A 27,967-nucleotide genomic window follows, 5' to 3' on the forward strand; every position below is an offset into this window, starting at 1 on the left:
ATAAAAGAGATTTTTACTATCTTATCTAAGAAATGGGAAGATCGCTGTCGATCGTGATGTGTGGACAAGGTTACAATGAACAGGACCCCTTTTTACTTCAGAGGACCGGGCTTCGGAACGGGGAGACGTGCAGCGTTCCTATTTATCGAAAGATGGCGAGGCCATGGCGACATTTGCCAGCGGAAAAGATGCCTAGGTATATCCACAATTTACAAGAGAAATCCAGAATCGTCGTCAGAGCATACATACACCTCACTCTGCATTGGATGACAATGAGACCGAAGGAAAAAAGGAAAACAAGGGTAATGTCCGAAGGGCAAAGATGCCGAGGCACAAAGATAAGTGTGGGCATCATCGGGGGACCCTGCGCGCGTTTCTCTGCGCGATAAAGTCGATGGAGCCCAGGGGGTATGGAGCTTTCTTTCGGAAGCTCCAAAACGTTCCAAAGCTTGGGATAATTTGGTGCCAGCAGAAGAGATGAATCTGGAAAGATTCGGCCGGCGGTCGGCGGGTCGGGGGCGCCACTGACAAAGCAGAGCCACGGGATTGGATGCCGGGGCCCGGACCCACTTACGGCGATGTGCCTCGGCGGTCCCGATACGATGAGCGGGTTGGTGACTTGATTGACGTTTATGCCTTGATTTCAGAGAAATGCACGAGACGTTTTCCTTCACTGCTGCACCTATCCATCGCCTCGATATGATGCATCCTTACGTGCTATAAGGGCAGAATTCTTGAAGAGTTGGTTTGCGAGAACGAAGAAGGCAGAAAAAAAAAGTGCGATCGGCAGCACAAATTCGCCAAGCCCAGAGTAAAATAGAGATGAACTAGGACAAGAAAGTGTAAAGCCAGAAATGCTACACCATGGAGACGGATAGGGATACTACATCGTAGACTGCCGGGAAGCCAAGAGATATGGGCCGCGGCTCTGTCTACGGAGTACTAGTCTACGTAGTAGCAAATGCAAGATTCGTTTCTGCACTGGAAATTCGTACCTTCAAGGTTGTTATCGAAGAATTGAGCATGGCTGCATGGCACGGTAACTAACGGTTCGGTCTCTGGGGCCGATTGACAGAACTGACGAAAATAACAAGAGACCCACATACGGACGGTATCCGGAAGAAAACGGTCGGTGATTGGATGCATTTACGTAGGTGGCATAAAACGAGCCGAGGCGACTTGGGCGACGACCAAACGGCGACGGAACCACATAAACCCTCGGTACGTACCCAGAGTCAGCCACGGTGGACCCCCACTCTGGCCCGCCCCCTGCCCTGCAAAAATTCTGCAGCTTTTTTTTTCTCCCTTTCGTCTCTCCTCTCTGTGGCGGCGTGGCCTCTCCCACGTCCAAGTACCTCTCGACTCCCGACCTTCGAGAAACACCATCTTGGAACTTATCAAATCCTTCCAACCACCAAATTCAAGCAACCACCCCCCCCCCCTGGCCTTTCGCCTCGGCACCTGGACGCCTCTAGCGCAGATCACCCTTGTTTAGCCCTATCGCGGCGCATCAAACGTGCTCCAAATCTCCGATTTTCTTCTTGCATCCATCCTCCTTCCGCGATGGTTCATATTTCCGCTGTCATCATGCCAGAACCGCGGCTCTTCTCCGTCCGCGCCCACATCTTTTGACTCTGCAGTCTGGAACCTACGAGTCTGTTGCTTGTTTTCGCCGTGTTCCACGCCGGCCACGGAGCCGATAGTCCAGTGGATTCGTCTCACGAACACGGTCCGCTGTTTTTTCGTTCGGACTTGAGCGCCGCCCATGAAGTCATGGCCCTTGGGTCAAGGGGACCTTGAGATGAACCTCGGCAGGCCACTTTTTTCTTTGCTCTTCACTCATCGGCCAGCTGTTCGGTCTGTGTGTCTGTGTGTTCCCACCAAAAGAATTGACATGGCCTGGGATCGGATTGGATAAGCTGCGCTATATTGCGATGTCCCGTGGGTACGTACTGTTTTGATTGCGATCTCTTTTTTTCTCTTATATATCGTCAACGGGTTGCATCCCCCTCCATCTGGCACAGCCTTTGGATTGGAAGCTTTGTCTTATCTACTATACTACTGCTACTTCATACATCTTGAATACAATTGTTTGGAGATTCTCAACTTGGTGCGCTTCTCCCCCTCAATCCACACATCACATTCCACCTCACATTCCACACAACATGTCATCACAACGCTTCCACCTGTTGGGTGAAGACCCCTCAGTCACAACAGAGTTCGAGATTCCCGCCTCAACAGACGAGGAGGGTCTCCAGCATCTCGCCGCCTCTCACTTTGCCGTCGTCGACCACAAGGGTAAGTCCAATCTTGTACGATGCCACAGCTTCTTGACAGCAAACTAACACAACCACAAGGCGTCGGCTTCGTCTCCGGAGATGAGGCTCTGACAACAGTCGCTGATGTCCTCGCCGCCGAGGGCCCCGTCGCCATCACCATCGACGGCCACGCCGTCCGCGAAGTCCCCGGCCCTTCGGGTCTGCCCTTCATTGGCAACTACTTTGAGGTCTACCCCGACCATCTCGGTAACCACCAGCGTCTCTTCGAGAAGTACGGCCCCATCTTCAAGACCACCAACATGGGTTCCGTCATCTACCACACCAACGACCCGGCCATCGCCAACATCTTCTTCTCCGAGAGCGACTTCTTCACAAAGAACATCATCCCCGGCCACCCGCTGTACCCCATCAAGAACAAGGAATCCGGAGTCTTCCTCGGCGACACGGATACCCCCGAGTGGAAGGAGGTCCACAAGTTCCTCCCGCCCGCCTTCGGTCCCAAGGCCGTCCGCCACTACGCCCCGACCATGCAGGCCACCATCGAGGACTCCTTCAAGGTCTTTGACGAGCTCGACGAGAAGGAGGAGGCATGGAACGTCTACCCCTACATGCTCAAGCTCGGTTCCCAGGCCGTCGGCAAGCTCGTCCTCGGCATGGACTTTAAGCACTTCACCGCCGTCGACGCCCCGCCCCACGAGATGGTCATCCGCATCGCCCAGTCTCTCGAGCTCAACAAGAAGATCACCTCCATGGGCAGCTGGTACGCGTCCCTGCCCTTCGGCGACCCCCAGCGCCTTCGCGACGCCCGCGGCCGCATCATCGAGATGATGAACGAGTCCATCAACAACGCTTCCAAGGGTGTCGAGAACCTCGAGCTGCAGGAGGCTGCCCTCCAGGCCGACAACATGGTCGACTACGTCCTCCGCGCCAGCGACAGCAAGGGCAACAAGCTCCCCAAGGAGCGCATCATGGAGCCCCTAGTCGTCGCCACCGGCGCCGGCTTCACCACCACCTCCTCCCTCCTCTCCTGGCTCCTCTACGGCATCGTCGCCTACCCTGGTATGCAGGAGCGTCTCCTCCAGGAGCTCATCGACAACGGCTTCGATGAAAACACCCAAATCACGGCCGACCTCACCCAGAAGCTGACCTTCCTCGACAAGTACATCAAGGAGACCCAGCGCCGCCACAACCCCTCCTACCAGCCGGCCCGCACCTCAAAGGTGGACATGATCCTCCCCGGCGGCTACAAGCTGCCCAAGAACTCCATCTGCATCCCCGCCATCCACCACATCCACAACAACCACCTGGTCTGGGACAACCCGGCCCGCTTCGACCCGGACCGCTGGGACTCGGACAAGGTCAAGAACCGGCCCAACGCCTCGTACATCCCCTTCGCCACCGGCCCGCGCATGTGCATCGGCTTCAACTTTGCCCTGCAGGAGGTCAAGGTCTTCTTGCCCAAGCTCATCTACCGCTACAAGTTCAGCCTGGCGCAGGAGGGCCCCGTCGAGTACGACCCCATGTTCCAGCTCATTCGGCCGAACAACCTGTACGTCCGCGCCGAGAAGCGTGTCAAGTGGCCTCCTAGGTCTGAGGCCTAGAGATGGGTCGCTCGTCGCGAGTTGTGTGTAAAACGTCGTTGAAAATCGGTTTCGGGATATAGAGTTCATTTTTTGTACCATCATCAGTGTATACCCTGGAGCATTGCATGGCGCAGAATATTTGGGGATTTTCGGGTAGATCTCATGATATAGACATAGAGCTGGATATGAATCTAGACTAATCACATGTTCTTTTTGAATTACTTTCCCACATTCGTCCGTGTTTGCTGATCCTAGCCCGATGTACTCAATAATTAGCCCTTTATTCGAACTGTTGCGCCCCAAACTGACCATTCAAATCAACCTGCAACAACCTCTTCTCCTCAATCTCCCCCTTCCTCTCCACCAACTCCTCAACATCCCAATTCGTCGCAACAAACCTCCCACTCAGGAATCGCGCCTTGTCCGAACACAACCAGACGACCGTTCCGCCCACGAGCGCGGGGGTATCGTGCGCAAAGGGGCGGAACCGGTCCATGGTCATGTCGGTGTGGACCATGCCCGGGTGCACCGAGACGGTGGTGACGTTGTCCGGGTTCTCGGCGGTGACGTAGGCGTTGAGCTGCTGCGTCGCGAGCTTGGCGATGATGTAGGAGCTCATGGTGGGCACGACCCAGTGGTTTATCGTGGTGATGTTGATGATGTGGGCGTGCGAGGTTACGGGGACGGATTTGAGGAAGTGGAAGGTTGGGTAGAAGGTTCCGCTGATGTTGGTGGTCTAGTTGTTTTCATTTTGTTAGCGAGAAGAATTTCCTTGATTATGCGTCGAGGAAGGGAAGAAAAGGGACAGGGCGGGATGTCCTTACGAGGTCTTCGATCCAGAGTTTTGGGTCGCTCTCTGTGATGAGGTCGAGCGAGTTCTGCACGGCGGCGTTGTTGACCAAGATGTCGGCGTGGCCGTACGTAGCGTTCACTTTCTCAAAGAGGCCCTTGATACCCGCTTCGTCTGCCATGTTGACGGGGTAGACGAGCGTTTTGACGTTGGCGTTGAGTTCCTTGACCTCGGCAGCGACTTCGGTGAGCTTCTTCTCGTCCCGGGCCACGAGAATGAGAGCTTTGGCTCCGGCTCTGGCGAATGCCGGTACGATTCCCTGGAAAATGGTCAGTTGAAGCCTCAAAGAGACAGAGAGAAGAGGGACTTACTCGACCACCGATGCCGCGGCTCGCGCCGGTGATTATCACGACCTTGCCGGCGAGCGAGAGCTCAGGGTTCTCTGGTTTGATGGCTGGGTATTCATCCCTGTAGACTTTCTTGGTGAATTGAAGGGCTTTGACGTAAAAGTCTGGTGGCATAGAGTCGGACGCCATGGTATCAGCAGCGGTCTCAATCTGATGGAGTTCATGATGAGGGTTCACTGCGGGGAAGTTGATGGATAAGTTCAGTTGCTCTTTTGTGGCAGCAAGGGATCTTATCAGCCAGTATCATTCAGATGACATATCTTCCCCTGGCTACCTGCATGTACGTTGAATCCGAGCCGTCCAAGCGGCTCGTCGAAACTTGCCTAGGCGGGGATAAGCTTAGCCGTATTCTCACGGTTGCACGCATACATACATGTAAGCACTTGGCAGGTCGAAAGCCCGGGCGGACGTGAGATTTGGGTTAAGTCCATCGCATTTCCGCCAAGGGCTAGTACGAAAGTACTAATTACTCTATCCATGACATTGGCATCCGCTTACGACATGCATGTATCTCTGACCATGACCGACCGAATGATGCATAGTGCTGACCCCAAGAAAGGGAGCCAGACAAAGGGGTCTGAGACTTTCTAGCCAGATAACCCATGGCAGCCACCTGTCAAACAAACGCCCACGCTAAGCGTCGTCTTCGACTCCAACCATCTTGCACGACTCCCTCCACGACCGCGCAGCCTTCTCTTCATCGTAAGCCCACGGCGCGTACCCAGGATCCATCGACGCCGGCGTGAAACCCTCGACCCCGGGACCGCCCTCGGCGCAGTCGTTGAGGTATTTCCCACCCTTGTTCTCCCACTCTTTACTCACGGCAGCGTAGACGGTGGTCGCGGCGCCCTGCTCGGGGTTCTTGAGCAGGCCCATGAGCTGATTGAACTTCTCCTCCCCCAAGTTGGCCTTGGCCGCCTCCACGTCGACGTTCTGCGACGCAGCCATGCTGGTCAGGATGGCGCCCGGGTGCAGCGAAGTAGAGTGCAACCCGCGCGAGGCCCCGTAGCGCCGCTCAATCTCGTCGGAGAAGTAGATGTTGGCCGTCTTGGACTGGCCGTAGGCGGTATACGGCTCATACGACCCCTCCTCGTCGAAATTGACGTCGTCGAAGCGGATGTCGCTGGCGCGGTGGGCCATGGACGAGACGGCGACGACGCGGGAGGAGAAAGCCGGCGTCGCGGACGCGAGGAGGGCGGGTTTGAGGAGCCGGAAGAGGAGGAAGTGGCCTAGGTGGTTTGTGGCGAATTGCGATTCGAAGCCGTCCACCGTTTTGGTCTTTGTCTGGGCCATGATGCCGGCGTTGTTGATGAGGATGTTGAGCTTGCCGTTGTTGCTCTTGGACAGGAAGTCCTGCGCGCCTTTGCGGACGGAGGAAAAGTCGTCGAGGGACATTTCCACGATTTCTAGGGACCCAGAGGGCTTGGTCTTGGTGAAGGCGGTGATGTCTGCGATTGCCCTCTCGCCCTTTTCGCGGCTGCGCACCCCGAGGAAGATGGTGGCGCCGGTTTGGTAGAGCGCGCGGGCGGTTTCGAGGCCGATGCCTTGGTTTGCGCCGGTGATTAGGATGGTCTTGCCGGTGAGTTTGCCAATGAGGTCTTCGTCTTGGATGATTTGGAGGGCTGTTGGGCGAGCGTCGCCTGGTCCCTTGGGATTCTGGTGGGCTTCGGCGTATCTAGACATCTTGAATATTCTACAGAGAGTTCGATTGACGATCGGGTGTAAGGAATGAGGGCTTGGTCTATCTAAGATCCAGAAGCCATTCACGGGGCTGAACCCCGATATTTATGTGCCTCGTTGATGATATCAAAAGCCATTGTGTTTCCAAGTTTCTCCTCCATGTCCGTCGTCGTTATCGTAACTTTCGCATTCCTCTTCCGAACCCGACGAAGTTGGCGACTTACACGCGAGGTGCGTCGCTTGAACCCCTGAGAAACTCTATTCAACTCCACCAACCACGCACACCACGGCATAGAGTTGTGGAGACAATGTTACATGTCAAGCGGCGCGTCGCCGGCGCCTGTGCTTTCTAGGGTGGGCGCTAGCACTCGCGGGCCTCGCGGCATAGAGTTAACCTTACGGGAAGCCGTCGAATGCGGAGATTGAACCGGCGGACTTTCGGGAGCGGAGTGGGACTCGGGAGCTGAAGGAACCCGGGATTAGGTTTCCGAACACGTTTAATGGCGCTCGAACTCCCGCACTCATGTGACCGCGATATGACTTGTGGTTACTAAGAGCAGCTTGTTGAGTATGGAGAAGTCAATGAGGGAATTATGTCGTTCATTTTCAAGGTACATTACATATCATAAACAAGTACGCTATAGTATCCTTCACCTCGAGATCCTTCATGTCGCTACTTCATAACTTTGAATCTGTAGAAGCTCTGGCGATCTTCTGCTGCACTTCCGCTCCCTTAGGAGTATCCCAGCCGCCTGAAACCCCGTGTATGATGGCCTCTTCACTGTCATTTCTCGAATCATTTCCGATATCCGTCCCCCCTCCCCTTCCTCTGTTGTTCGATGTGATGGTAGCTTTGTACCCAGTATGGCGACTCGGCAGACTTTGCAGAGGATACGAAGATCGAGTCCCCTTACCCTGGCCATCCCTACCGTTACTCCCCAGTGGATTCTTTGTTTTACATGATGAAAGACCCAGGAGGGCCGGAAAGAACGTCTTGAAGAATGCCTTTAGTGCCGACGAGCACCCGCAAAAGATGGCGACGTAAAGCTCCACGGCGTACCAGATCAGCGAGCTGGCGAACTGTCGGTATATCTCGGGTTCGTTCGCTAGTTGTCGGACGTAGTAGAAGCGTACGCAGCCAGCTGAAAGTATGGGTTAGCCATTAGCTTGATGCCTTTGATCATCATGGTTTGACTCGCCTGCGACGCAAACCACTCCGAGAGCAAACACTGCCGAGACTGCCCACTTTTGTCGCTAGCATTCCACGTTAGTATACTCGAAGAACTTCAGGGCTCCATGTATTGCGTACCTGGGGAAGCTGTAAACCCCATATCATGGGAATTGGGCAGACCCAAAGACAAATGTCCGTGACAATAACAATTACGCCGGCGGCGTCCCAGAATGCCTGTTGCACCGCAGCCGGCATGCAGTATTCCGCATAGATTTCATGATGCCCCTTTGATGTCCAGTATACCTCGGCGGGGTTGCACTCGATCGCCGACATGACGAAGTGACAGATTCCCATCCCGATCACTGCCGCCATGAGTCCGTAAACCGTCCATCGCATCTTTGGTCGGTTATCTAGGCGCAGATAGAATAATAGAAGACCGAGTTTGACGAGCACGTTGCCGACGGCGAAGAACAATCGGGAGATATAGAGTGACTATGCGAATTGGCGTGGCGTGAGTTAGTCTCTGGTAGACGATATTGGGAAGGACAGAGACTTCGAGAGTATTTGGAAGAACCTACTAGCAACATTGGCTCCCAGTCATTCAATGGTACTTCAGTCCCTTTTCTTGATTAGCGAAAGAAACCTTGGGCTTGTATTGTCCAGCTCACTGATCCTCCCTAGGCCGTGTCTCACGGCATTCATGATGAAAATAGACAGCATGATTGTGACGATCTACATTGTACCCGTCAAATAAAGTTTGATACAACGGAAAGAGTACGGTACTCACAGTTCCGGCAATCATAAAGACTATAGAGGTCGTTGGTCAGCAAGATTACTCGGACTAACAAGCTGTTCCAATGATACGTACAGTCGTCAGCGCCAATAGACTTCGTGATGGCGAACCTTGTATACAATCTGACTCCCATAACGAAGACTATGACGATAATTAATGACCCGTTGACCCCAAATGCCCTTCTTTGGGCCGTGTTGAACCCTTCCATCGGTGAGCTGCCATCCTCTTGGCGGCTGGACAAATCCCGAAAGACATTCATGGCTGATCGTAACCATTATGTCGAAGTAATCGACAAAGTTGTGTCCGAGTCGAGGACGGACCATCTCGCTGGGGAAGAGTGCACGAGTGGCGGGGTCAGTCTGGGATATAAACATCCTCTGTTCCCTTCCCTCACTCCCGTCGTCCTTCCCGGCGCAGACCGGTTTCCCAATTGGGCTGGCTCGCGCTCGGTCCTCGGCCAGCAGCCAGGATTACGAATGGTGAGGGCTGCTGCGCTGCAGTGTCTTCCAGGAACAGAACTTGATCGTTGTCACATAATGCTGACCTTTTCGAGTGGGTGTGGAAATTGGCAAGGCTTGGGTGAAAGAGGAGACTTTTACGAGTCATATAGGCTGCTTATCGTGGGACGTGATTGTAAATGCCAGAGATGGGTGGATCAAAATCAGGATATTATCTGCTTTGCGTGGAGCGTGGTAGCGTTGAGGGAGAAAACCACGTCAATAGTGTCCACAGGTCATCTATCAAGTGTCTACGGAGTAAGTCTTGCCGTGAGATTCTTCTATGGAATATGTCTTGCGCTGGAATCTTTCTCCCTCTGACAATCTTGATCTCCATCTTCTTCAAACGCCAAGTCGACCTCGTGGTTGGATCTGACAGATTAAAACCGGTTCAGCTGGATCCTCTTGATGCAACGCTGTACGGTAAAATCACTTTAGATGTCCGCGCGGAAGCCTCCCGTCCGTATTGGCTGTCACATTCCGTCCTCAGAGTTTCCCGATGCAGAAAATCTCCCGCTGTCATGACTCTGCACGACACCCAGCTTGCGTGCTTGTGTAGGTCTGACACGCCATGTGGGAGAGACGCTGAATCGCGAGCCAAGTTTTGAGTGGTGTGACGCGATGGAGAGTAATTGAGTGTGTGGATCAGTCACAATAAATAGGATATACAAGTCTTGAGGGGCGCACTGGTGTAACTGAAGACTCAGTTGACAATTGATATCTCTGGATTAGCCGTCAGGCTTCAGCATGACTTTGGGTAATCGATCGCGCTCTGACCAGAAGTTCGACCTGTCAACTTTGGTGGATTCTTTTCATGCGGGGAGGGCTGAACGGCGAGTGGGGAGCACCCCGATGCCGCTTACTACACGATTGGAAATGAGCATATGCGGACAGGATATACGAAGCGAGCATCCCACTCTTCATCTTCTTTAGAGGAAACCGCTCTTCTAGATTCTTGGAAAGACAAGCCTGCCCCGCGCGGCTACGACGGCCGACTACCTAAGCGAACGAGATATGGCACATAACACGCAAAAGGAACCACGACGACTCCGTCAGATGGACGTTCGGAATTCCCGGTGACTCCTAAGTCCGACTGCCAGTCGACAATTATACGGAAATTGTACGCTGGGCCAAATGTCGTTGTATTAGCCCCTGCCTTCTTTTCGCTCCTTCGGGCCCCCAGGCATCAAACCACCACTTCGCAAGATGAGATGTGTGTGCTGCGTCCAAAGTCGATCCGGGTTATGGTCATGGAGCATAGTGCGGGAGTCGAGTTCCCGATCTTTTGAAAAGTTATTCTGTCAACGTTGGTTGATTCGACTAGAAGCTGGGTACGTGATCCTTTGATCAAGCCACAGACCTGGATCGGAGTCTTCTACAACTTTGAATTAGCTTGCAATTAACATAACATATACTGTTGGAATATTGACGGCAGAAAAGGGTGGATTTGGAAGGTGGTCTGGGCCGTTGCAAACGGCCCTTCCACCTACTTACACCCAACGGAGGAATCGTGGGCTACGCCCACCAACTTCCTCCTTACACAGATATACGCAGTTCAATACCAAGATTATTGAGCTTCGTACCGGCCCACAGGCCCCTGCTGACGTGTATACCAACATATACTGACGGCCATCTGATACAGTCTTTCGTGCGACTATTTCAACGGATATTCGAATTGCGCCGTGGCCTACGCTATATCTTTGAATTATTTAAGCCCTGCGCAACCTTAACACATTTGGTCTGGTTACGATGGCGAACCCGAGGACAGACATTCCATTCGTATTGTCACACGTTCAATTCGACGGCGCATCTCATGCATACAAACGGCTAGCAATGGCTGCAGTGGACATAGAAGAAAACATCAGATGAAGTGAGTCGCGCAAAGTTTCACGGCCGACAGAACGCCTTTCCGAATGCGCGATGCACGGCTCGACCAGAAAGTTCCCAGCAGCTGCCTAGCTTGGCTATCAGCATGTACCGAGGCACAATAAATGGCATCGACAGCAAAGAAAGTTTCTCAAAATCAAGGCACTGCGCCAACTACTACCTCTTACATCACCATCACCTTCCACAACCCCATACAGGAGAAACAGGAAAGCAGGTCTCGCGATGCCTTCATCAGCTTCATCCGGCGGACTTGGGAAGGGCAAAGTGACCCTCAGCGGTGCACAGGAGACCCTCTTACTGACGCTCTTTGCCCGCGCCAAAGATGCCGAGTCCTCGCGGCCGATCCTGAACGACCAGTACGCCCTCGACATCGTTTCTCAGATCAAGGAGCAGGGATATGACTTCAAGCGAACGACGGCCGGTGGTCCCACCACTGTCATGTTCGCGGGCTCGGTCTCGATGCGTGCTCGCATGCTGGACATTTGCACCGAGCAATTTCTGAGGAGAAATCCCGGCCCGGCTACCGTCTTGCATTTGGCGTGCGGCATGGACTCGCGTAGTATGCGCGTCAAGTGGCAGGGCGAGGGCCGCTTATGGATCGACGCCGACAGGCAGGACGTGATTGAGCTTCGAAAGCAGGTCATGAAGGAGCCGGACGCGGGCAAGGGGGAGTATCGCTTGCTCTACCCGAATATCCATGATGACGCTTGGCTCAGCAACTGTAAAATCCCCACAGATCGACCGGTACTGATCCTTTTCGAGGGTCTAACGCCGTACCTCACCCCCGACGAGGTCTATGGCCTCCTGCGACGGATCGTGAACTACTTCCGGCAGCGCGGAGTCCATGGCGAGATTCGATTCGACGCCGTTGGGTCGCTCACGTACTACACTGCCAGCTTCTTCCTCAACTCCACCTTCAAGCTCATGGGGACGCGCTTCAACTACTATCTCGACGACCCGAGGACGTTGGAGCAGAAGGTCCCCGGCCTGAAGTTCAAAGAGCGCATTTTTGGTACGCCAGATCTCTTGGTATTTGGATTCTTAGGCTGGGTTGTTGGCTTCTTGGGATGGGTCGCCGATCTGTTTGGGCTCACAGGCCGTATTGGGGGAGGTTACGGATACGAATTTTGAGGGCTTCAATGGCTATCATATGATCCGCGTTCAGATTCAAGCCCAGTTGTATAAGCACACATCCACGTGAACTATCTTCAATACTATCTAGACCCTAAGTAAGATCAAAATGCCCTGCCCAATATCCGACTTAACTAGTGCGAGCTATGAAGTTGGTGTGGTCTTCGTATGACGCCTTGGCGCCGACGGTTAGCTGCGACATCATGCATAATGGCGAGAGTTCTCTTTGGTTGCCCGGCATGGTCATTCACAGTGGGATAACTAACCCCTCAATGTTACTCAACTGCTCGATCATGTTCAACACCTATCAATGAAGAATTGTCACAAAATTGATGTGGTATTGAACCTCAAATCAGTGTTCGACCCCCGGCAACTGGACTTTCTAACTCATGATGAACTTTCGTTCCTTCGCCCCCGACTGCTTACATCCACCTTGGTATCATTTCAAAATCTCACTGACCGCTTCTCGCTCAAAAGAACTTGTACTGCACAAGCAGCAATCGTCCACACACCAAGGACAAAGTTGCTCTTATGTATGCCTCCCCCACTCGATGGCTTGTCCGAGTCGAAATGCGCCAGCTGTGCGGCAAAGGACGCAGTCCAAATTCCCATCCAGCTAAACCAAAGCCATAGAGAGCCAAATCTTAGAAGATACAGAGGCATGCACATGATAATTGGACTGACCAGGACGACAAGAAATCGGTGGAAGTGGCGTCCGCCGACTGTGTAGAATGAGGTGACGTTGATCTTCTGGTCATCGACGACGTCTTGATAGCTATAGGCCGTGTTGAGGTATATAATCCAGAAGAATACCATGAAGCAAAGTGGCAAACAGTAGCCGATGCTATCACCAATGGACTCGTATCGACCGTGAATCGCGGATCGTCCCAGAACTGCGGGCCATGCAATGGTGAAGCCCAAGATATACTGTGGATAGATGCGCAATTTCAAAGCCATGGGTCGTTTGCCGTATGGATAAAGAACCGAAGCCAATACCACTGGGAACATGTGTTGAAACCTGATGACACACGTTAGAATACCTGGCTGTTGTATCAATTTGGAATGGTAGAGTCGGGGTGACCATACACATCCTTTCCATTCAGCATATTATGCACAATGGACAGAGACACGAGCAACTGCAACATCATCCACAGCATAGCATCTGTGGTAGTTACAATGCCAGCGGCTAGAGGACGATCCTTAGTTCGGGTGACTTTGGCGTCGATGTCTCGGTCCACCCAGTCATTCCAGACCATACCGGCGCCACAAAAAAGGTAAGCTGCGATGAAGCATAGTGCAGCCTGTCGGAAGACAAAGGCAGGCTGGATGTTGCTTTTGGGATCGACGAGTTCGGAAGCACCAGCCAACAAAACCGACCAGACTATACCAATGTGAGCGAGCGTTATAAAAGCAGGCTCTGGGGAGACCAAAGACATACCTCCAGCAAATGTAGTGAAGAGAGGGTTGTACTTGTTGAACCGTGAAAGGGTTACTAGGTGCCAGAATAGTGTGACCTTTTCTGGCTTAGGCTTGCCCGTGTATATCTCTTTGCATTGCTTCGTAGACTGCTCCAATTTGTATAGTGCAATAGCATGTGAGATGCTTTGGTATAACATGTCGGCGCGGGATTGATGACGGCGACGATTGTGGTTTGGCAAAAGGAAAGGCGTTTAATCGAAGGAGCCCACGTTCAAAGCAAGCGGACCGAACGCGCATGTGTGGTTTTAAACCTCCCGGTCTTTAATTCCTTCCCCTCCCCAGCTTTCTTTCAGCTGTGGACGCGCAGCGTCCGCCTTGATATTCCACCCGCCAAAAGGACCACAAGCTCCGCGTGTACATCGGTTTCAGATGTGACGTAGTTTGTGCTGTTGAGTTCGTCGTTGCAGGGAAGTTGCCGTAAGGCTTTTGCCGAGGTGAGGAGGTTCACACGTCTCGGCGTGTATGGCATTGATCAGGACATCTTAGCACTGTCTGTGTGGTTGTAGGAGAACCCAGTTTGCATGATCCGCCCAACGACACATTCAGCCCAAAGCTTCCAAATAGGAAGTTCTCTAGGAGATCAACGTAGCATGTCTCGCAGAATAATCTTGTTCTTGGAGCTTCATACAGATTCCGATAAAATGATCGAAATTGTATTATAACGGTGCTATCCAACTTCCCAACATGAACCACGAAGTCTTGATGAAGCAGGCTAGGTCTACACTGTACGACCAAAGTCGTTCTGGTTCATCTGAATTCTAGAACAGCCTAGGTCTCCGCAAGACCGTGCGCGAGCTGGAAAGCTGCTTGACTAGCCCAGCCCATCTAATGTTTCCTTCTCGATCTCCTGCAGCTCATCCGTGAGGCCTTCCACGGCAGAAGATGGCGAAGCTGGCCAGTCGAGGGATGTTCGTTGCATGAAAGAACAAGTGGATGTGTTCCTTGATCGTCCATCGAACCGGCAATGGAATAGCCTAATCACTGTCATACACGTTGTCCGACGAGCTAGCAGCATCCTGGTCCGTGCCATCGAGTTCACAACGCCTATGGGTAAAGGCGCCTCATTTTCAGCCGATCGTCGATGTATAGTTGTCTCTTGGCCCCCTTAAAGTCAACGGTCATCAAGTTAACATGGTCGTGCTATTCACATGATATCTACCGGAGCTGTGCTGACGTGTTTTGTCGTGGGTGGCTCTGATCGTTTCTACTTGTAGAGAATGCGAGCTCTGAGATCCACTTTGAGCCTGAAATGGGTGTTGCCAATGAGGAAGATGCTTGTTCGTAAGACTGTTGGACAGTGCTTCCCGCTGGCTTCGTCATTCACTAACGCGCAAGAGGCAGGATGTCAACAGTGAGGCTGCTAGGGTATGCCTACTCTTGGGTTTTCCCAGGCGTACCTTCTCCTCATTGGTATTGGTGATGATGATGATGATGATGTATTTAACGTCTGGTAACAAAAGGACGTGCCGGGCGCTATGCCGACATGGTCTATGCTAATTCATTGGTATTGGGGATAGCCTTTGCTGAGCTCTTGGCACGACCTCATCAACATAGTTCACGTGACACTCACCAAACCTCACAACAGTTTTGAAATAGAAAGTATTTACGTGGTAACTAGCCTTGTCACTATTCGTGGAGAGATTCATTTTTCATACTGCCATCTTGTTCAACCTTGGCGATGCCAGACCAGGATAGCTACCAAGGTTGTCGAAATGGTAGAGTTCATAGTTGGGTTGTAGGGAGGAAAAGGTACTTCAACAGGGTGGCAATACTGCAGTGTTGCTTGTGTACCCTCTGAACTAGGTAAGAACACTACCAATATCTCATTCTCATCGGGACTCATCCAGCAATGTATCAGTTATTGTGGGCAGTACACACTGCTCATCTGGACCAACGAGGTAAGCAATGAGGCAATACGACTGGTATTGACGGTTGGTTGGTGATGTTGTGGTGAAGGTGAAAGGTGGCTGCGGTGGGCTGGATCAACCAGGAAGTGGATCGGGCAGCTGGTGCCTGGGGCACCAGCTAATGCCTCAGGTATCCACAGTCCCACAGTTCTTGATAGAGGCGGATGCATATGCGCATAAAACGAGAAATTCAACGTCTCAAGAGGTCTTTGGGGCAAGTTCTCGATGAGTTGAAATTGAGTTTTAATTCCAATACACGGAAACTTAAGAAGTAAGCCAGTGGTAAGATGGACCAGGGTTCCGCGAAGGAGGGCTGGCTCGCCATGCGCCCCTATGCGGGCAACAGTATTCTGGAGTAGTGGAGGTAAGCAACGAAACAAATGCAAGTACTCAGCAAAGTTCTGACCGTTGTGAAAAAGAAATTTTCGTAGTTACCATTTCTTCCAAGCTTTAGCCTCAATGTCGTGTCCTCTTTGTCCGTGAAGTCTGCCCTAGGCTTGCGCGTACTTTTGGCTAAAATGTTAGGAAGGACCTGCACAACAAACCAAAATCAATGTCGACATTGACTTTGGCGATATGATTTCAACCAGAATCAGGGAGAAGGTGACATAAGCATTATGTGGTTTGCTCCCGGAGAGAATAACAGTCATCCGCAAGTCATCTTACCCACTTTCAACCCACTTTCAACCCACAATATTGTATTCGGTAACGTCACGAGAAGCTCAGCTCGTCAGTATTTCCGAGCGGTGGAACGGAGGTCTTGTGAACATAGCCGAAGAGTGATTAATCTCCTTCCGACTAATTGCCGACTGCATTAGCAGTATTTTATCGTCGTTGGCTCTATTCATCCTCGTCTTAACCTCGGCATCTACGTAGCTGCCTTTGGAGGCTTTAAAACATCTACATTCACGTCTGTTTAGTCCCTGGTTTTTAGGTCAAGCATCAAGTCATCAACTTGCAATGTCTACTAGTACGCCCAGTCGTGAAGGTGCCATTCTCCCAAACGTCTGTTATGTCCACGTCTCGACAGAAAACCTCGACGCCCGCACACCACCAGAAACATGCCACCTCATCTCCAAGTCCGGCATCGCAAAAGCCAAGCTCTCCTGGCCAGACCTCATCCTCAAATCCTTCTTTGGCGGCATCTTCATCTCTCTCGGCTCCCTCTTCAACCTGGTCATCGCAGGCGGCGCGCCCGGCCTCCGGGCCTCGAATCCCGCCTTAGCCACGATGCTCTCGGCATTAACCTTCCCCATCGGCTTCGTCTTAACCGTCTTCACGAACACGGAGTTGGTGACGAGCAACATGGCAGTCGTCATGTATTCGACGCTGCAGCGCAAGACGAGCTGGTATGACCTCGGAAAAAACTGGGTCGTTTCCTATGTCTTCAATCTTGCTGGGTGTTTGTTCTTTGCTGGAGTCTTGGCTTGGTGGACCGATACGCTCGAGTCTAATGCTCAGACTGAGTATGCGGTTGTGCAGGCAGAAAAGAGGGTGAATGTCAACTGGGGATACAACTTCACTCGTGGGATTGGTTGTAACTGGCTTGTGGGTTTGGCTGTGTACATGGCTATGAGCGGGAGAGACATGCTGTCGAAGATTCTGGGTATTTGGTTGCCCATTTGGACGTTGTAAGCGCCACTCAGAGTCTACTTGTCTCTGCGACTCCGTGTGTGTCAATGGATATGATTGGGCTAATTCCTAAATTTGCAGTGTCTGCCTGGGATACCAACACTCTGTTGCAAACTTCTTCCTCGTGCCCATCGGCATGTTCTACGGAACCAATTTCGGCGTAGGTAAATTCATCTACCAATCTGTTATACCAGTCACGCTGGGGAACATCGTGGGCGGTGCAGTCATGGCAGGCGGAGTTCTATGGTTTGTGTATGGAAGGAACGACGACCTAGTTGACAAGAAGAACCGTCTGCATAACCGAGAGCTGAAAACTGTTCCCGAGGCCGGTATTATCGATCCCCACCAAGTTATTGAAGGGAGAGACAGCGAGGAAACCGTTGCTGCGGAGAATGAAAGTGAAGGAGTGAGACAAAGAAGGGGCGCAGATATGGTCTAGCAACACGACCGTGGCAATGGGCAAACCACATCCTAGGCACCCATCATAACCATGGCGCACTATCTGTTGAAAAGGACTACGAATACCACTAAGTCTGCCTCACCCGTGCTTAATCCGGCTTAATCAGTTTAAAGTTTCGTGTTCTACATTTAAACGGCTGCCTATATAAAAGTGGACTTCAAGGCATGAATCGGGTCGCCCGAGTGCAATTAAGGCCGGCACCGTCGTTCCCCTTTTGGACAATCGCGAGGGAGCCAATCAACAATCGTCGAGTGGACACTGCCGTGTAAGTGCTCCCCGCCTTAACCCACGCGCCTTTGATGAATGACGCCAAGTTACACGAACGACTTCACGGTCTAAGAAGACTCTGCAAATTGGGCCCTTGTTGATACATCTATCTATCTATACACCTAATCGCACATCTAACTAACTTGCCTATCCTAGGCTGAACTCGGCGACCTCGGCCGCCAAAGAACGAATGAAGTTCAGGTTTGGCTTTTATCACTGCTGGGATGCAGTTTCCGAAGACTCTCCTTCCTTCTCCACCTTTTCGATATTCTTCTTCTCAGTGGTGGTCTGTTTTTCCCACATGGCATGATACCGGCCTCCGAGAGCCAACAGCTCGGCGTGCGTGCCGCGTTCAACAACATTTCCCTTGTGGAGTACCACGATCTGGTCGGATGTGGTGATAGTGGAAAGCCGGTGGGCGATAGTGATGGTCGTCCGACCCGCAGTGACACGCTCCAGAGCGTCTTGGATCTGCCTCTCGGTGTGCGAGTCCAAAGATGCGGTGGCCTCGTCAAGCAGCAAGATGCGGGCATCCTTGAGAATCGCTCTCGCGATGGCAATTCTCTGTCGCTCGCCTCCGGACAGCTTGAGTCCGCGTTCTCCGACCTTAGTGTCGTATCCATCCGGGAATGCGAGAATACGATCGTGAATGTTGGCAGCCTTGCAGGCCTCGTACACGTCGGCCTGAGTAGCATTTCGGTCGGCGTAGAGCAGGTTGTACATGATGGTCGCATTGAAAAGCACCGTGTCCTGAGGAACAACGCCAATATTCTTCCGCAGGCTGTCGAGTTTCAGGTCTTTCAAGTCGTGACCATCGACAGTGATCGATCCTTCATTGATGTCGTAGAAACGGAAGAGAAGCTTCAGGCAGGTTGACTTGCCGCTGCCAGATTCTCCAACAATGGCGGTCTTGGTGCCCGGGGCAACGGTGAAGCTGACGCCGTCAATCGCAGGTTCGCCCTTCTTGCTCTGGTATGAGAACTTGACGTTGTTAAAGGCGACCTCTCCCTTGACGGGGGGTAGGGTGACGGCATCAGGCTTCTCCACAATACCGGACGTTTCTTTGAACTAATGTTGGTAAACAAGGTTAGCGTTCTAGAGGTAGGTAGTTATTGAATCAGGAGAGACCCACCAGCTCAAGCATTCGCTCTGCCTCGATCAGATTGTTTTGCAGCATGGTGTAGTAAGTCCCGAAGAAGTTCAGCGGACCCTGCAATTGCACGAAGTAGTTGATCAAGCTGACGAAATCGCCAACACTCTGTTCGCCCCGCGAGATCTTGTAGGCAGAGACTGCAACAAGCAAAGCAGTGCCAAGGGAGAAAATAGAGCTCTGTGTGAGGTTAAGAAAGTTGAGGGACCACTGCACCAGCCGTTCAGCCCTTTGGTACACCACCACATGCTCCTTGAATCTCTCGGTTTCGGGCATCACTGCGCAATTGTGCTGCACCGTCTCATACGCCATGATGGCGTCAGTCTTGGTAGCTTCCATCTCACGATTCTTAGTAGCCATATCTCTTCTCTGCTTGCCGCGGTATTTGGCCACGTAGATGGTCAGGAAGATGTAAGACCACATGATGAAGAACACGATAATGGTGTAGAAGGCGTCATACTTGGCAAAGAAGACAACACCGGCAACAAAGATGTCGAACACCATGGGGAATACTTGGAAACAGAAGTTCTCCAGGAACGTGTTCATTGCAGAACCCCGGCTCAGTGCACTGGTGACCTCTCCGATCTTCTTGTTGAGATGGAACTCCAAAGAAAGTCCCAGCACATGTTCAAACGCAGCGCAAGAGAGTCTGCGGAACAGTGACTGAGAGACCGGGATCCAGAGAACAGATCTTGCGGCACCGAGAATGCCCTGATTGCCTTGCAGAGCGCGGTAGACGACGTAGAGAATGATTTGTTTGTAAGGAATGGTGCCATAGCCGAGCGAGTCGACAAGAGTTCCGAGCTGAATTGGCGCCAACACATTGATAGTTCGCTGACCGACCAGGAGTATGATGCAAACGACCACAATGCCCTGATAGACGGGAGAGTCTTTAGGCCTGGCGGAAAGTGAAGTCAGTTAGGAAAGTCCGGAGAAAGCGGTTGAAAGCAGAGCCACTATACCAGAGATACGGGAACAGAACCCTGAATCCAGCAAAGTAGTCAAGCCATCCTGTACCAGATACCTGGGTTCTGGCAGGAGGCTTGTGAGCAGCAGGCGCGTGGGGATGGGCGCCGCCGTAGTTGTGAGATGCTCCGTTCCCGTTTCCATTTCCGTTCCCAAGAAGGGATTGTCTCTCTTCGGGATCCGACTTGGGTTGCAGAGGCTTCAGCTTGTAGTCTCTCAGGATAAGACAGACCATCATCGCCACCAACACACCGATTCGGACAGCTGCCACAATATCCAATATATCAAGAAGGCCATTGGAAATACGGAAGGAGTTCTTCTCTGAAGAAAAGACAGCTGCAATGAAGGCCTCAAAGAGGGCACCTACGATCCACGCATAGAAATGCGCCGATGTTGGCGTCCAAGGGCCTTCGGGATCAGGAAGTAAACCAGCTAGGTAGTACAACAAGACGGCAACATATGATGCCTATGTGAATGTCAACACTCTCGAACTTTCTCATAGGGGTGTACTAAAGACCCCACTTACCAAGTAAGCGCTGAACGGGAACACGACCTTGCCAGCCCCATCGTATTGGCCAGCAATAGCGCCGTGAACGGCAAGGACGATGGTGGCAAGCTAGGGAAAAAAAAGTGTGAGCTTTGAGGACAACTCGGGATCTGTAGAGATGCTTCCAAGACTCACGAGTAAGAGAGAGAGGACGAGCTGAAAGCCCCAGATTATCCGCGCGTACAGTCGCGAAGCTTTCTTCTGCTCATCGTCCGTCGCGGTCTGACGCGTGACGCCATGGCGATCCCGGTAGAATTGATAGGACTGCGTCGCCAGTAGAGTGACAAAGAGGCCGCAGGGATAGAGATAGAAGGCAACCTCCAGTCCCAGCAGAGTCTCCGCCATGACTTTAGCCGTTTGTATTCAGTTTGAGGGTGTGTTGAACGAGGTCAAATTCATGATGGCAGTTGGGATGATGTCAACTCCCGACGGTGCCGCAGATTCTCCGACAGATCTCCCTGGCGCGATTGGGGTGCACGGACAGCAAACGGCGGGAGTTCCTCGGGCGTTGAAGATGGCAAGAATGCACGTGCCTTAGTACCTTTTTGCTTAGGTAAGATAAGCACGTGATGTAGATGGGAGATAGGTCCTTACCTAATCATCATGCTGCGTAGTCAGCTTCTAGCTCCCACTGGCCTCAGCTTTGGCCTAATTCTCCAACGCCCGGCGAATATTTCGTTAGGTTCACAAAGCCTAAAGGGTCCGCCCACTCTCTCGCCAGTCATCCATGAGTCTATGAATCAGCACCAGAATCGGCGCCGTCCATCCGATGTTTATCTACTCAACGTTGCCGTTCTTCGGGTTACGAGATCATGAGATGTGCCCCAAGCGAGCCGATTTACCGTCAGGCTAATGCAGAATGGCCTAGCTGACCTATCCAACTTGGTCCAAGACTCGAGGGAGCCAGAGCTGATGTCTTTGACGAAGCGATCCAAGGCCATGACACAAAACAGCGCAATCCCCACGCCGTCTCGTGTCCATAATTTGAGATTACCGTCCGGGGGCTGTGCCCGCCCGTGTTCCCCACGGTGGATGATCGCCCTGATCGCCCTGACAGCAGATGCCATGAACTCTAGAATCCTTGGCATCGCGTCTTTCAGCAAGATGTCGGTCGGGACTGCCCGCACAAGGCGACAGACCAGGCGCTTTTCAATGTCTTGGCATTGAGCTAGCCGCAAGGGACTGCACCATGATCGCTTTCTCCAGACACAATTCAAATCCCCATGTGTCTATTTCAAGCCCCTGACGATCTGTCAGTAGGAGAGACGCTTACTCGATGATTTAGTTCCCCCTTTAACCCAGAACCGCTCAGCTAAAAGCCTTGGTGCCGGGTACCGAAGACCATTTCATCCCAGATCGACCGTGGCTGCAGCGGCATGCCCGTGGTGCCGTGTTCCCTTGGAAAGAAACACCCCGCATGCTCATGCCTTTGTTCCATATTTGTAACGCGAGCCAAACCAAAGCGTTCCACGCCCGATCGGGTTGGACGGCAACTTTACGAGGCCCCTGATTGGGTCGACGATGTCTCCAGGTCTACAAGGTTCAGAAAGTTCAGTCGTGTAGTCAGATGTGGTGCAGGGAGCTAGGGCTGGAACGACACATGTCGGTGGCCTCTAGACTTTGGCAAAGTGTCTGAAGACTGCCGGTGCCCGAACTCCCAGGGCCCGAGAGGGTCGCTTTTTCCTTCGAAGCACGGGTCCCGCGGCCACGACTAACACTCATCTGGTCAGGCGAACATGACATGGACACCACGGCCTTGACATGGAGCCATCAAAACGGTGAGCACAGCCGTTCGCCCTAAACAAAGGAGACGCTCATTTCGTTCCCTCTTTAGTGTGCTGGCGCAGCTCTTGCTACGGTTGAAATCAGGCTCCAGGGTCGTATTTCTTTTTCTTGCGATCAATCTCCGTTTCTGATCTACCTTGATCACTTGGTGTTTACTGTTCAGTGTTTCCCTGGTTTTAATACTGCCCTTCTCCAACCTTATAGGTGCCAGACCTGGATAGATTGAAACCATCGTCACTCTATCAAGGTAGGAAAAACGCCACTTTCAACACCCTTTCGAGGGCGGACACAAGTCACTTGACACTTTTGTTTCTCTTTCTCCATTGAGCAGCAACTTTCCTAATACCCTCACCATTTACTTCTGAAACTTCCCTTTGTTTGTCTCTCCTTCCACCTCTTCGATTGCCGCCTTCATCAGAAGTGGTTTCGAACATACAACCCAAACATCATGGCCGACTTCACAACAAGCCTAGTAGCTAGGTCATTACCGAAGATCGAGACAATCGAGAATGGACCAATATCAGGCCTCCAGGCATATGGATCGCTTCTTCTCGTCTCGAGCGTCATCGTCGTTGTCATCATCGCCAACATCCTCGAAAGATGGCTACTGGAAAGAGTCTACGGCGATATCTACGCAGTTTTGCAACGCCCCGAGAACGAGAAGAGACGGCGTTCCTTCACCTACTACCACATCGGTGCCATCATCATGCTCACGCTCTTCTGCATCGGTGTCTACCCTGTCATGCGCTTCCTCATTGGGTCTGCCGATTTATCAACAGACGTGTCGCCAGGACCAGGGAGGCGTATCAGAGTCGGCGACCTCTTGTACACAGTTTCGCAAACATACAGCGCCTACTATGTCTTCGAGCTCTGCTACCGGACGCAGTTTGCGAGTCCCCTCAGCATCGCGCATCATATTGGACTCTTGGCCATCACACAGACCGCTCTCTCCCTTTTCGGAAATATCAAGAAACACCCGGAAGCAACAATCGAGTTCTACATGTGTATGGTGTGGGGTATGTTGATAGCACTCCACCCGACTCTAAGTGCATTGCGAACTTGAATGGCTGACTTTTTGACGCAGGCGCTTTCGATGTTGTAGTAGAACTTCCCATCTACCTTTCCATGATCATCTGGCGACTCAAGCGCGGCGACCATCGACTGCTCTCCTACCTCACCTCCGCCTGTTTCGTATGGGTTATTGTTGGCGCAGTCTCGGAGACCGCAGTCACGATTTACCTCTTGCACAAGTCTTGGGACCGATGGGGTCACGTGTGGAGAGTAGTCACTCCCCTCATCTTCACGCTGTGGATAACAACTCAGCTTTACGGCGCAACGAGGCTCTTGGCGATGGCTCGGTCGGAGAAGCGGAAGGCCAGCAAGCGATCACCAGAAGAGGGTTCTGTGGAGCCCATCGCCGAACTACCAGGAACGATGGAAGACGGAGAAATTCCCGGACAAGAAGAGTCCAAAAGCAAAGCAGTCTAAGGACTATACAGTTAATCGAGATTAAGGACGCCGTTCACAAGCCTCGGAACGGTACACGCCCCTCATAGGAAGATTGAGGTGCTACGCCACGCTCATCGATGCTTTGACGAATATAATAGTGGTACCTGCAAAACAACCCTGATCGATGATTATGGTATTCACGGATTCTGTCTGTGGTGGCAACTGGGGGATCGCCATTCAAGCATAACCACCACGTGTGGAAAAGAACAGTAAACTCTGCAGGACCTCATACAGGTCCCCATATCTAATCAGTAATTGAAGAACAAAACAATTAAACCCTTGTCCCAAGATCCTCTAGCTAGCCAGATCATCGTAGATCTCAAAGGTATTGACAAGCTATTCATACATGAGGAAATCTGTCCCGTCGCGTTGCGTGTCCACGGCGGTCCCGCCTTTGAAGATTGGTCCAGGCGCTTGATCAGTGATTCAACCTGGTCACTGGCGTCTATGTCTTTGATAGCCACTCAATTCCCTTGGCCGAGTCGGTCACGACTAAATTGTTTTTCCTAACCGATCCGTACTCTGTTGATGGCCAACTCCCGTTCCTGGTTGTCCGTCCTTCGGATCTCGTATGGAGCCGAAACGAAGCCGCTCAGACTTCATTCTTCTTGACAAGTCTATGCCATCTAACCATCTGTATTTTCTTGGCACATCAAAGAATTTCGAATCTCGCAACACAGTAGAAGCGTACCCAAGGACTTCTGGCCCGCGCGTCCAGTGTTTGAGAACAACGCTCGAGATACCAGCTGCAAGAAGCACGATACTCGCGACGAAGAAGAGTATCAACCACAACGGGGAAATCTGAAATTTGATAACAGGGGTGCTTGTTTCTGTCTTAACCGAGATCTTGGTTCCGAACGTTGATTTTTCCGCGTCCCATTCTGCAATCTCGAATGAAAGCTGGCTTATTAATAGGTAGGTATTGAGGAGCTGGCTTAGTCGAATTCCCATATCCTTGGCTGTAACATTCTGTATGATGCAGTAGTCTTCGCCCCTCAGGTGCCGAAGCCCTGGGTCAGCGAGATGGTAGAGTGAGAATTCTGACTTGTAAGCCGTGGAGCCTCCGATGGAGAGCGGGAGCTCGCGAGAGACAAAGTCAAAAAAGGCGGGAAACGATAGCTGTGATATGTCTCCGGGAGCATTTTGCTTCTGAGATTGTCGCTGGGCTACGACGGTGCAGTCATGTTTGCCGGTGGGTGTGGTGCGGGTACAGTTGACGCGGGACTCGACGTACTCCTGAGTTACCCTGCAGCGGCTCTTTGCCGAACAGCCTGTGTGGAATTCTTGTGGAGGGAATATGCTTTCGAAGAGTAAAGTCGTCGGATCGGCCTTGATGTCCTGCTCATTTTGAAACAAGATGGGCCGGTGCATTTCCTCAGCGCGGTCATGCAGTGGCCCAACGCCTGTTCCGGTTGGATCATCGGCAGGTTGCATGGACATATTCGGTCTACGAATCTACCAAGTGCCAAAATCCAAGTCGAATCTAGCCCGGTAGTGTTTCTTGTGTAGTCGTATCCGTGCCATGTACCATTGGGCAACTTTGCTGATTTTGTGTGATTGCTGTCGACAGCCACAGCAGCGCCTGACAGCTCTTCATTATATACCGTCTCTTTCAGGGGATCGTCATCCCCTAGCTCCATGGCACGGCTTTCAACAGCTGAGCAGTCTAGTTTGATGTAGCTGGACTCCAGCGAAAATACGGTGTTCCCAATCCCAATGCTGTTAAGAGGGATCCCGGCCAAAGACGAGTACTCATTCACGTTGAGATCTCGATCAAAATCCAACCAAGCATCTGTGTCTAGGTGCTTCAGGAAAGGTATCTTGACGTTGCCCCAAATATCCATAGCATCTGCCTTGATTCCCTCGGGCATTGAGATAAGGGTGTTATACAACGTTGACATCGGCCGGAAGCTTGCCATGGAGGTTGAGTATGAGAACCCCACCCATGTTGCCCACAGTACGGCCTGACTCTTCGCGTTGGTGTCAAAGTACGTCATGCTCGTGTTTATGTTGTCCGAGGCGGTCTGCGACGACATCATTCTCAAGATTTATTGAGTACCCAAAGGTGAAAGCGCCCACGATGTTGAATGATCGAAGTTGTATCAGGTTAAGTAAAGTGGCGCCTACTGTGCGGCTGCCTATGAACTGCTCAAGAGAGCCGAGGGTCGTGCCGGTTTCTAGCTTCCAGGGTGCCGCTTCGTATGTCAAACGACCGACAACTGACGCAAAGAGGATGGGGAAAACGGTAGCGAGCTATATCAGATTGTCAATATCATCTCCTGGATTACGTTCATGTAGGGAAAATTTGTGATTACAATTCTGATTGCGTTTCCCCAGTCTTCGCGGGAGTCTTCGGTGCTCACGGAACCGTCGAGACGCCAAACGATGACAACGAAGGCAAGAAGACCCAAGGGAAGGGCAACAGCGGCGCAATCTGTCAAGATGATGAAAAAGCCGCACCTTGTGTTCGGCAAGTCAACCTCTGGTGCGGCGCCATCGGAGTCGTCTTCCGCGGCACGATTGTACTTCGACGTGCCATCGGTCGAAAAGCGTGGAGCGCTTATCGTAGATGCCAGGTCTTCTGTTGCAGCATCATCCAGCTCGGGTAAACATTGCTGGGCCTCGGGTTCTAAACGGTAATTACTGTTGGATTCCAGCGAAGTGCGTCGACTTGAACTTGGAGAGACTGGTTGCCCGCCTGGTCTGTGAACCATCGAAGACAACGAGTTGAGATGAGAACTGTGTTGCATTTTGTCGCTATCCCATCGGGTGCGGATGGACAGCACTTTCGCCAAGGCCCAAGGGCGGGGTAGAGCCAATAAGGGCTTGTAAATCTATTAGGCTAACCAATAGGGCTGCAGTACCTCTATTTCCTATAAAATTTGGGTGTGCCAGAGGTACTAGTAATCTTTACTGATATATAACGGTATATTATAATCTAAGCAGCCCTTTCGAGTTGTCTGCCGTCGTTGTCGAGCAATGATATTTTAAAATATCTCCTTTAAAGCCTTTCTATTACTATAATAAGTATAAGGTGAAGATACCTTTCTTAATCCCTTCCTATGCTGTTCTTATAGAATAAAGGTATTCTTTTTATCTATAGTGTTACAACCCAACATGCATAATGACAGAATCCATGCATGCTTCTACGCGAGTCATGGACATAACCCATTCGGAATGGTCTGACCATCACGAAACAGGCCAGACTGTCATTTCCACCTGGTCCTAGCTCTGCAAGACTTATTAGGATAGCATTAGGCCCACAAGCCTGTGGTGATTCCATCCACTCTTTAGTACGAATAGACGCTCTTTTCTGCTCACTCACATATGCATATTCCGCTGGCCACCCTGACTAACCGTCACATAACAAGGCCAGGGGGCCCGCCCCACAGGCCTGCAGCGGCTATCTACCTGATATACGCAGAGAATCCGGGAACTCAGGTGACTCCTCATGGAACGGAAGAACTATGGAACAAGTCACGTGACGATAAGGAAAGTGAGCACACGATAAGGTGATCACAGTGATCACCCAAAGTGAGCGCTCACCAGTATCCACTTAGTGATCACCAACGAACATGGTGATCAGGCAACAAAGGATATGTTCAGGATCAGGACTTGTATATAGGATGGACTCGAGCCGGGCTCTAGGACAGACTTCCCATAGCTTCTTCAGCAATTAACTTCGTATCAGGATTAACATCCGCTTTCAGCTACTACCTTGACAAGACTACGATTGATCACCGAAGCCTTACCTGCCCTTACGATTGACAGACATAGTTTCCTTGAAACTATTCCACGACTACGATTACTGTTACCAGTTCCGCAGCCTCAACTTCTGCAAACTACCCCTACGACTAGCTGGCCGTAACATCTTTGCCCACCTGCTAATGGTCTAAACTGTTGAATAAGCTGGGCTGCAAGCAGCTGCCGCCATTGGTAGTGGGTTTTCACCTTTTGCTACCTAGGGCTGCCCCAGAGCTGCAGTAGGAAGCTATTTATAACTACCACTTCCAGCAGGAAATTCCAGGCAATTGACTGCTAGCCCCC

At 51.8% G+C, this 27,967-nt stretch overlaps 10 protein-coding genes across 10 annotated transcripts; 4 read left to right on the forward strand and 6 right to left on the reverse strand.

Annotated features, from left to right (window-relative positions):
* Window positions 1-2,060: 2,060 nt before the first annotated feature.
* On the forward strand, window positions 2,061-3,880 carry BDP81DRAFT_373989 (cytochrome P450; the record flags this gene model as incomplete). Its single annotated transcript, XM_060586687.1, has 2 exons — window positions 2,061-2,298; window positions 2,358-3,880. Exons 1-2 carry the CDS (start codon window positions 2,166-2,168, stop codon window positions 3,878-3,880), a joined length of 1,656 nt encoding a protein of 551 aa, XP_060446007.1. The 5' UTR covers window positions 2,061-2,165.
* Window positions 3,881-4,142: 262 nt separating this feature from the next.
* On the reverse strand, window positions 4,143-5,188 carry BDP81DRAFT_394068 (uncharacterized protein; the record flags this gene model as incomplete). Its single annotated transcript, XM_060587897.1, has 3 exons — window positions 4,143-4,598; window positions 4,687-4,971; window positions 5,024-5,188. The coding sequence occupies 3 exons, from the start codon at window positions 5,186-5,188 to the stop codon at window positions 4,143-4,145; spliced, it is 906 nt and encodes a 301-aa protein (XP_060446008.1).
* A 504-nt stretch (window positions 5,189-5,692) lies between these two features.
* BDP81DRAFT_394069 (WW domain-containing oxidoreductase) lies at window positions 5,693-6,742 on the reverse strand (the record flags this gene model as incomplete). The annotated part of the gene is made up of 1 exon (XM_060587898.1): window positions 5,693-6,742. The coding sequence occupies one exon, from the start codon at window positions 6,740-6,742 to the stop codon at window positions 5,693-5,695; it is 1,050 nt and encodes a 349-aa protein (XP_060446009.1).
* Window positions 6,743-7,845: 1,103 nt separating this feature from the next.
* Window positions 7,846-8,243, reverse strand: BDP81DRAFT_394070 (uncharacterized protein; the record flags this gene model as incomplete). The annotated part of the gene is made up of 3 exons (XM_060587899.1): window positions 7,846-7,881; window positions 7,952-7,993; window positions 8,049-8,243. 3 exons carry the CDS (start codon window positions 8,241-8,243, stop codon window positions 7,846-7,848), a joined length of 273 nt encoding a protein of 90 aa, XP_060446010.1.
* A 3,066-nt stretch (window positions 8,244-11,309) lies between these two features.
* BDP81DRAFT_449436 (O-methyltransferase) lies at window positions 11,310-12,218 on the forward strand (the record flags this gene model as incomplete). The annotated part of the gene is made up of 2 exons (XM_060592406.1): window positions 11,310-12,099; window positions 12,133-12,218. 2 exons carry the CDS (start codon window positions 11,310-11,312, stop codon window positions 12,216-12,218), a joined length of 876 nt encoding a protein of 291 aa, XP_060446011.1.
* A 204-nt stretch (window positions 12,219-12,422) lies between these two features.
* Window positions 12,423-13,902, reverse strand: BDP81DRAFT_223347 (UbiA prenyltransferase). Its single transcript, XM_060582821.1, has 3 exons — window positions 13,657-13,902; window positions 13,305-13,599; window positions 12,423-13,236 (listed from the first exon to the last, which is right to left on the reverse strand). The coding sequence occupies exons 1-3, from the start codon at window positions 13,832-13,834 to the stop codon at window positions 12,663-12,665; spliced, it is 1,047 nt and encodes a 348-aa protein (XP_060446012.1). The 5' UTR covers window positions 13,835-13,902; the 3' UTR covers window positions 12,423-12,662.
* Window positions 13,903-16,330: 2,428 nt separating this feature from the next.
* On the forward strand, window positions 16,331-17,713 carry BDP81DRAFT_223357 (Formate/nitrite transporter-domain-containing protein). The gene is made up of 2 exons (XM_060582822.1): window positions 16,331-17,235; window positions 17,318-17,713. Exons 1-2 carry the CDS (start codon window positions 16,565-16,567, stop codon window positions 17,673-17,675), a joined length of 1,029 nt encoding a protein of 342 aa, XP_060446013.1. The 5' UTR covers window positions 16,331-16,564; the 3' UTR covers window positions 17,676-17,713.
* A 327-nt stretch (window positions 17,714-18,040) lies between these two features.
* Window positions 18,041-21,268, reverse strand: BDP81DRAFT_406295 (ABC transporter). Its single transcript, XM_060588969.1, has 6 exons — window positions 21,221-21,268; window positions 20,762-21,167; window positions 20,606-20,695; window positions 20,076-20,545; window positions 19,096-20,011; window positions 18,041-19,031 (listed from the first exon to the last, which is right to left on the reverse strand). Exons 2-6 carry the CDS (start codon window positions 20,969-20,971, stop codon window positions 18,177-18,179), a joined length of 2,541 nt encoding a protein of 846 aa, XP_060446014.1. The 5' UTR covers window positions 20,972-21,167; window positions 21,221-21,268; the 3' UTR covers window positions 18,041-18,176.
* A 1,591-nt stretch (window positions 21,269-22,859) lies between these two features.
* On the forward strand, window positions 22,860-23,899 carry BDP81DRAFT_460935 (uncharacterized protein; the record flags this gene model as incomplete). The annotated part of the gene is made up of 2 exons (XM_060593706.1): window positions 22,860-23,427; window positions 23,496-23,899. 2 exons carry the CDS (start codon window positions 22,860-22,862, stop codon window positions 23,897-23,899), a joined length of 972 nt encoding a protein of 323 aa, XP_060446015.1.
* Window positions 23,900-24,855: 956 nt separating this feature from the next.
* Window positions 24,856-26,670, reverse strand: BDP81DRAFT_394076 (uncharacterized protein; the record flags this gene model as incomplete). The annotated part of the gene is made up of 5 exons (XM_060587900.1): window positions 24,856-24,889; window positions 24,966-25,323; window positions 25,380-25,944; window positions 26,048-26,173; window positions 26,236-26,670. 5 exons carry the CDS (start codon window positions 26,668-26,670, stop codon window positions 24,856-24,858), a joined length of 1,518 nt encoding a protein of 505 aa, XP_060446016.1.
* Window positions 26,671-27,967: the final 1,297 nt, after the last annotated feature.

Source organism: Colletotrichum phormii (assembly GCF_030913505.1).
Source record: "Colletotrichum phormii strain CBS 102054 chromosome Unknown BDP81scaffold_9, whole genome shotgun sequence".
Classification (NCBI taxonomy): Eukaryota; Fungi; Ascomycota; class Sordariomycetes; order Glomerellales; family Glomerellaceae; genus Colletotrichum; species Colletotrichum phormii.

Bases quoted from the DNA above. Each gene is read 5' to 3' on its own strand.
- BDP81DRAFT_223347 (XM_060582821.1), bottom strand. From the start codon at position 13,834: ATGTTATACCAAAGCATCTCACATGCTATTGCACTATACAAATTGGAG. The intron at 13,600-13,656 runs GTATGTCTTTGG...ACATTGGTATAG, and splicing joins CTTCACTACATTTGCTGGAG to TCTGGTCGGTTTTGTTGGCT. The intron at 13,237-13,304 runs GTATGGTCACCC...GTGTGTCATCAG, and splicing joins ATGCTGAATGGAAAGGATGT to GTTTCAACACATGTTCCCAG.
- BDP81DRAFT_223357 (XM_060582822.1), top strand. From the start codon at position 16,565: ATGTCTACTAGTACGCCCAGTCGTGAAGGTGCCATTCTCCCAAACGTC. The intron at 17,236-17,317 runs GTAAGCGCCACT...CTAAATTTGCAG, and splicing joins TGGTTGCCCATTTGGACGTT to TGTCTGCCTGGGATACCAAC.
- BDP81DRAFT_406295 (XM_060588969.1), bottom strand. From the start codon at position 20,971: ATGGCGGAGACTCTGCTGGGACTGGAGGTTGCCTTCTATCTCTATCCC. The intron at 20,696-20,761 runs GTGAGTCTTGGA...TTTTTTCCCTAG, and splicing joins TCGTCCTCTCTCTCTTACTC to CTTGCCACCATCGTCCTTGC. The intron at 20,012-20,075 runs GTATAGTGGCTC...ACTTTCCGCCAG, and splicing joins GTTCTGTTCCCGTATCTCTG to GCCTAAAGACTCTCCCGTCT.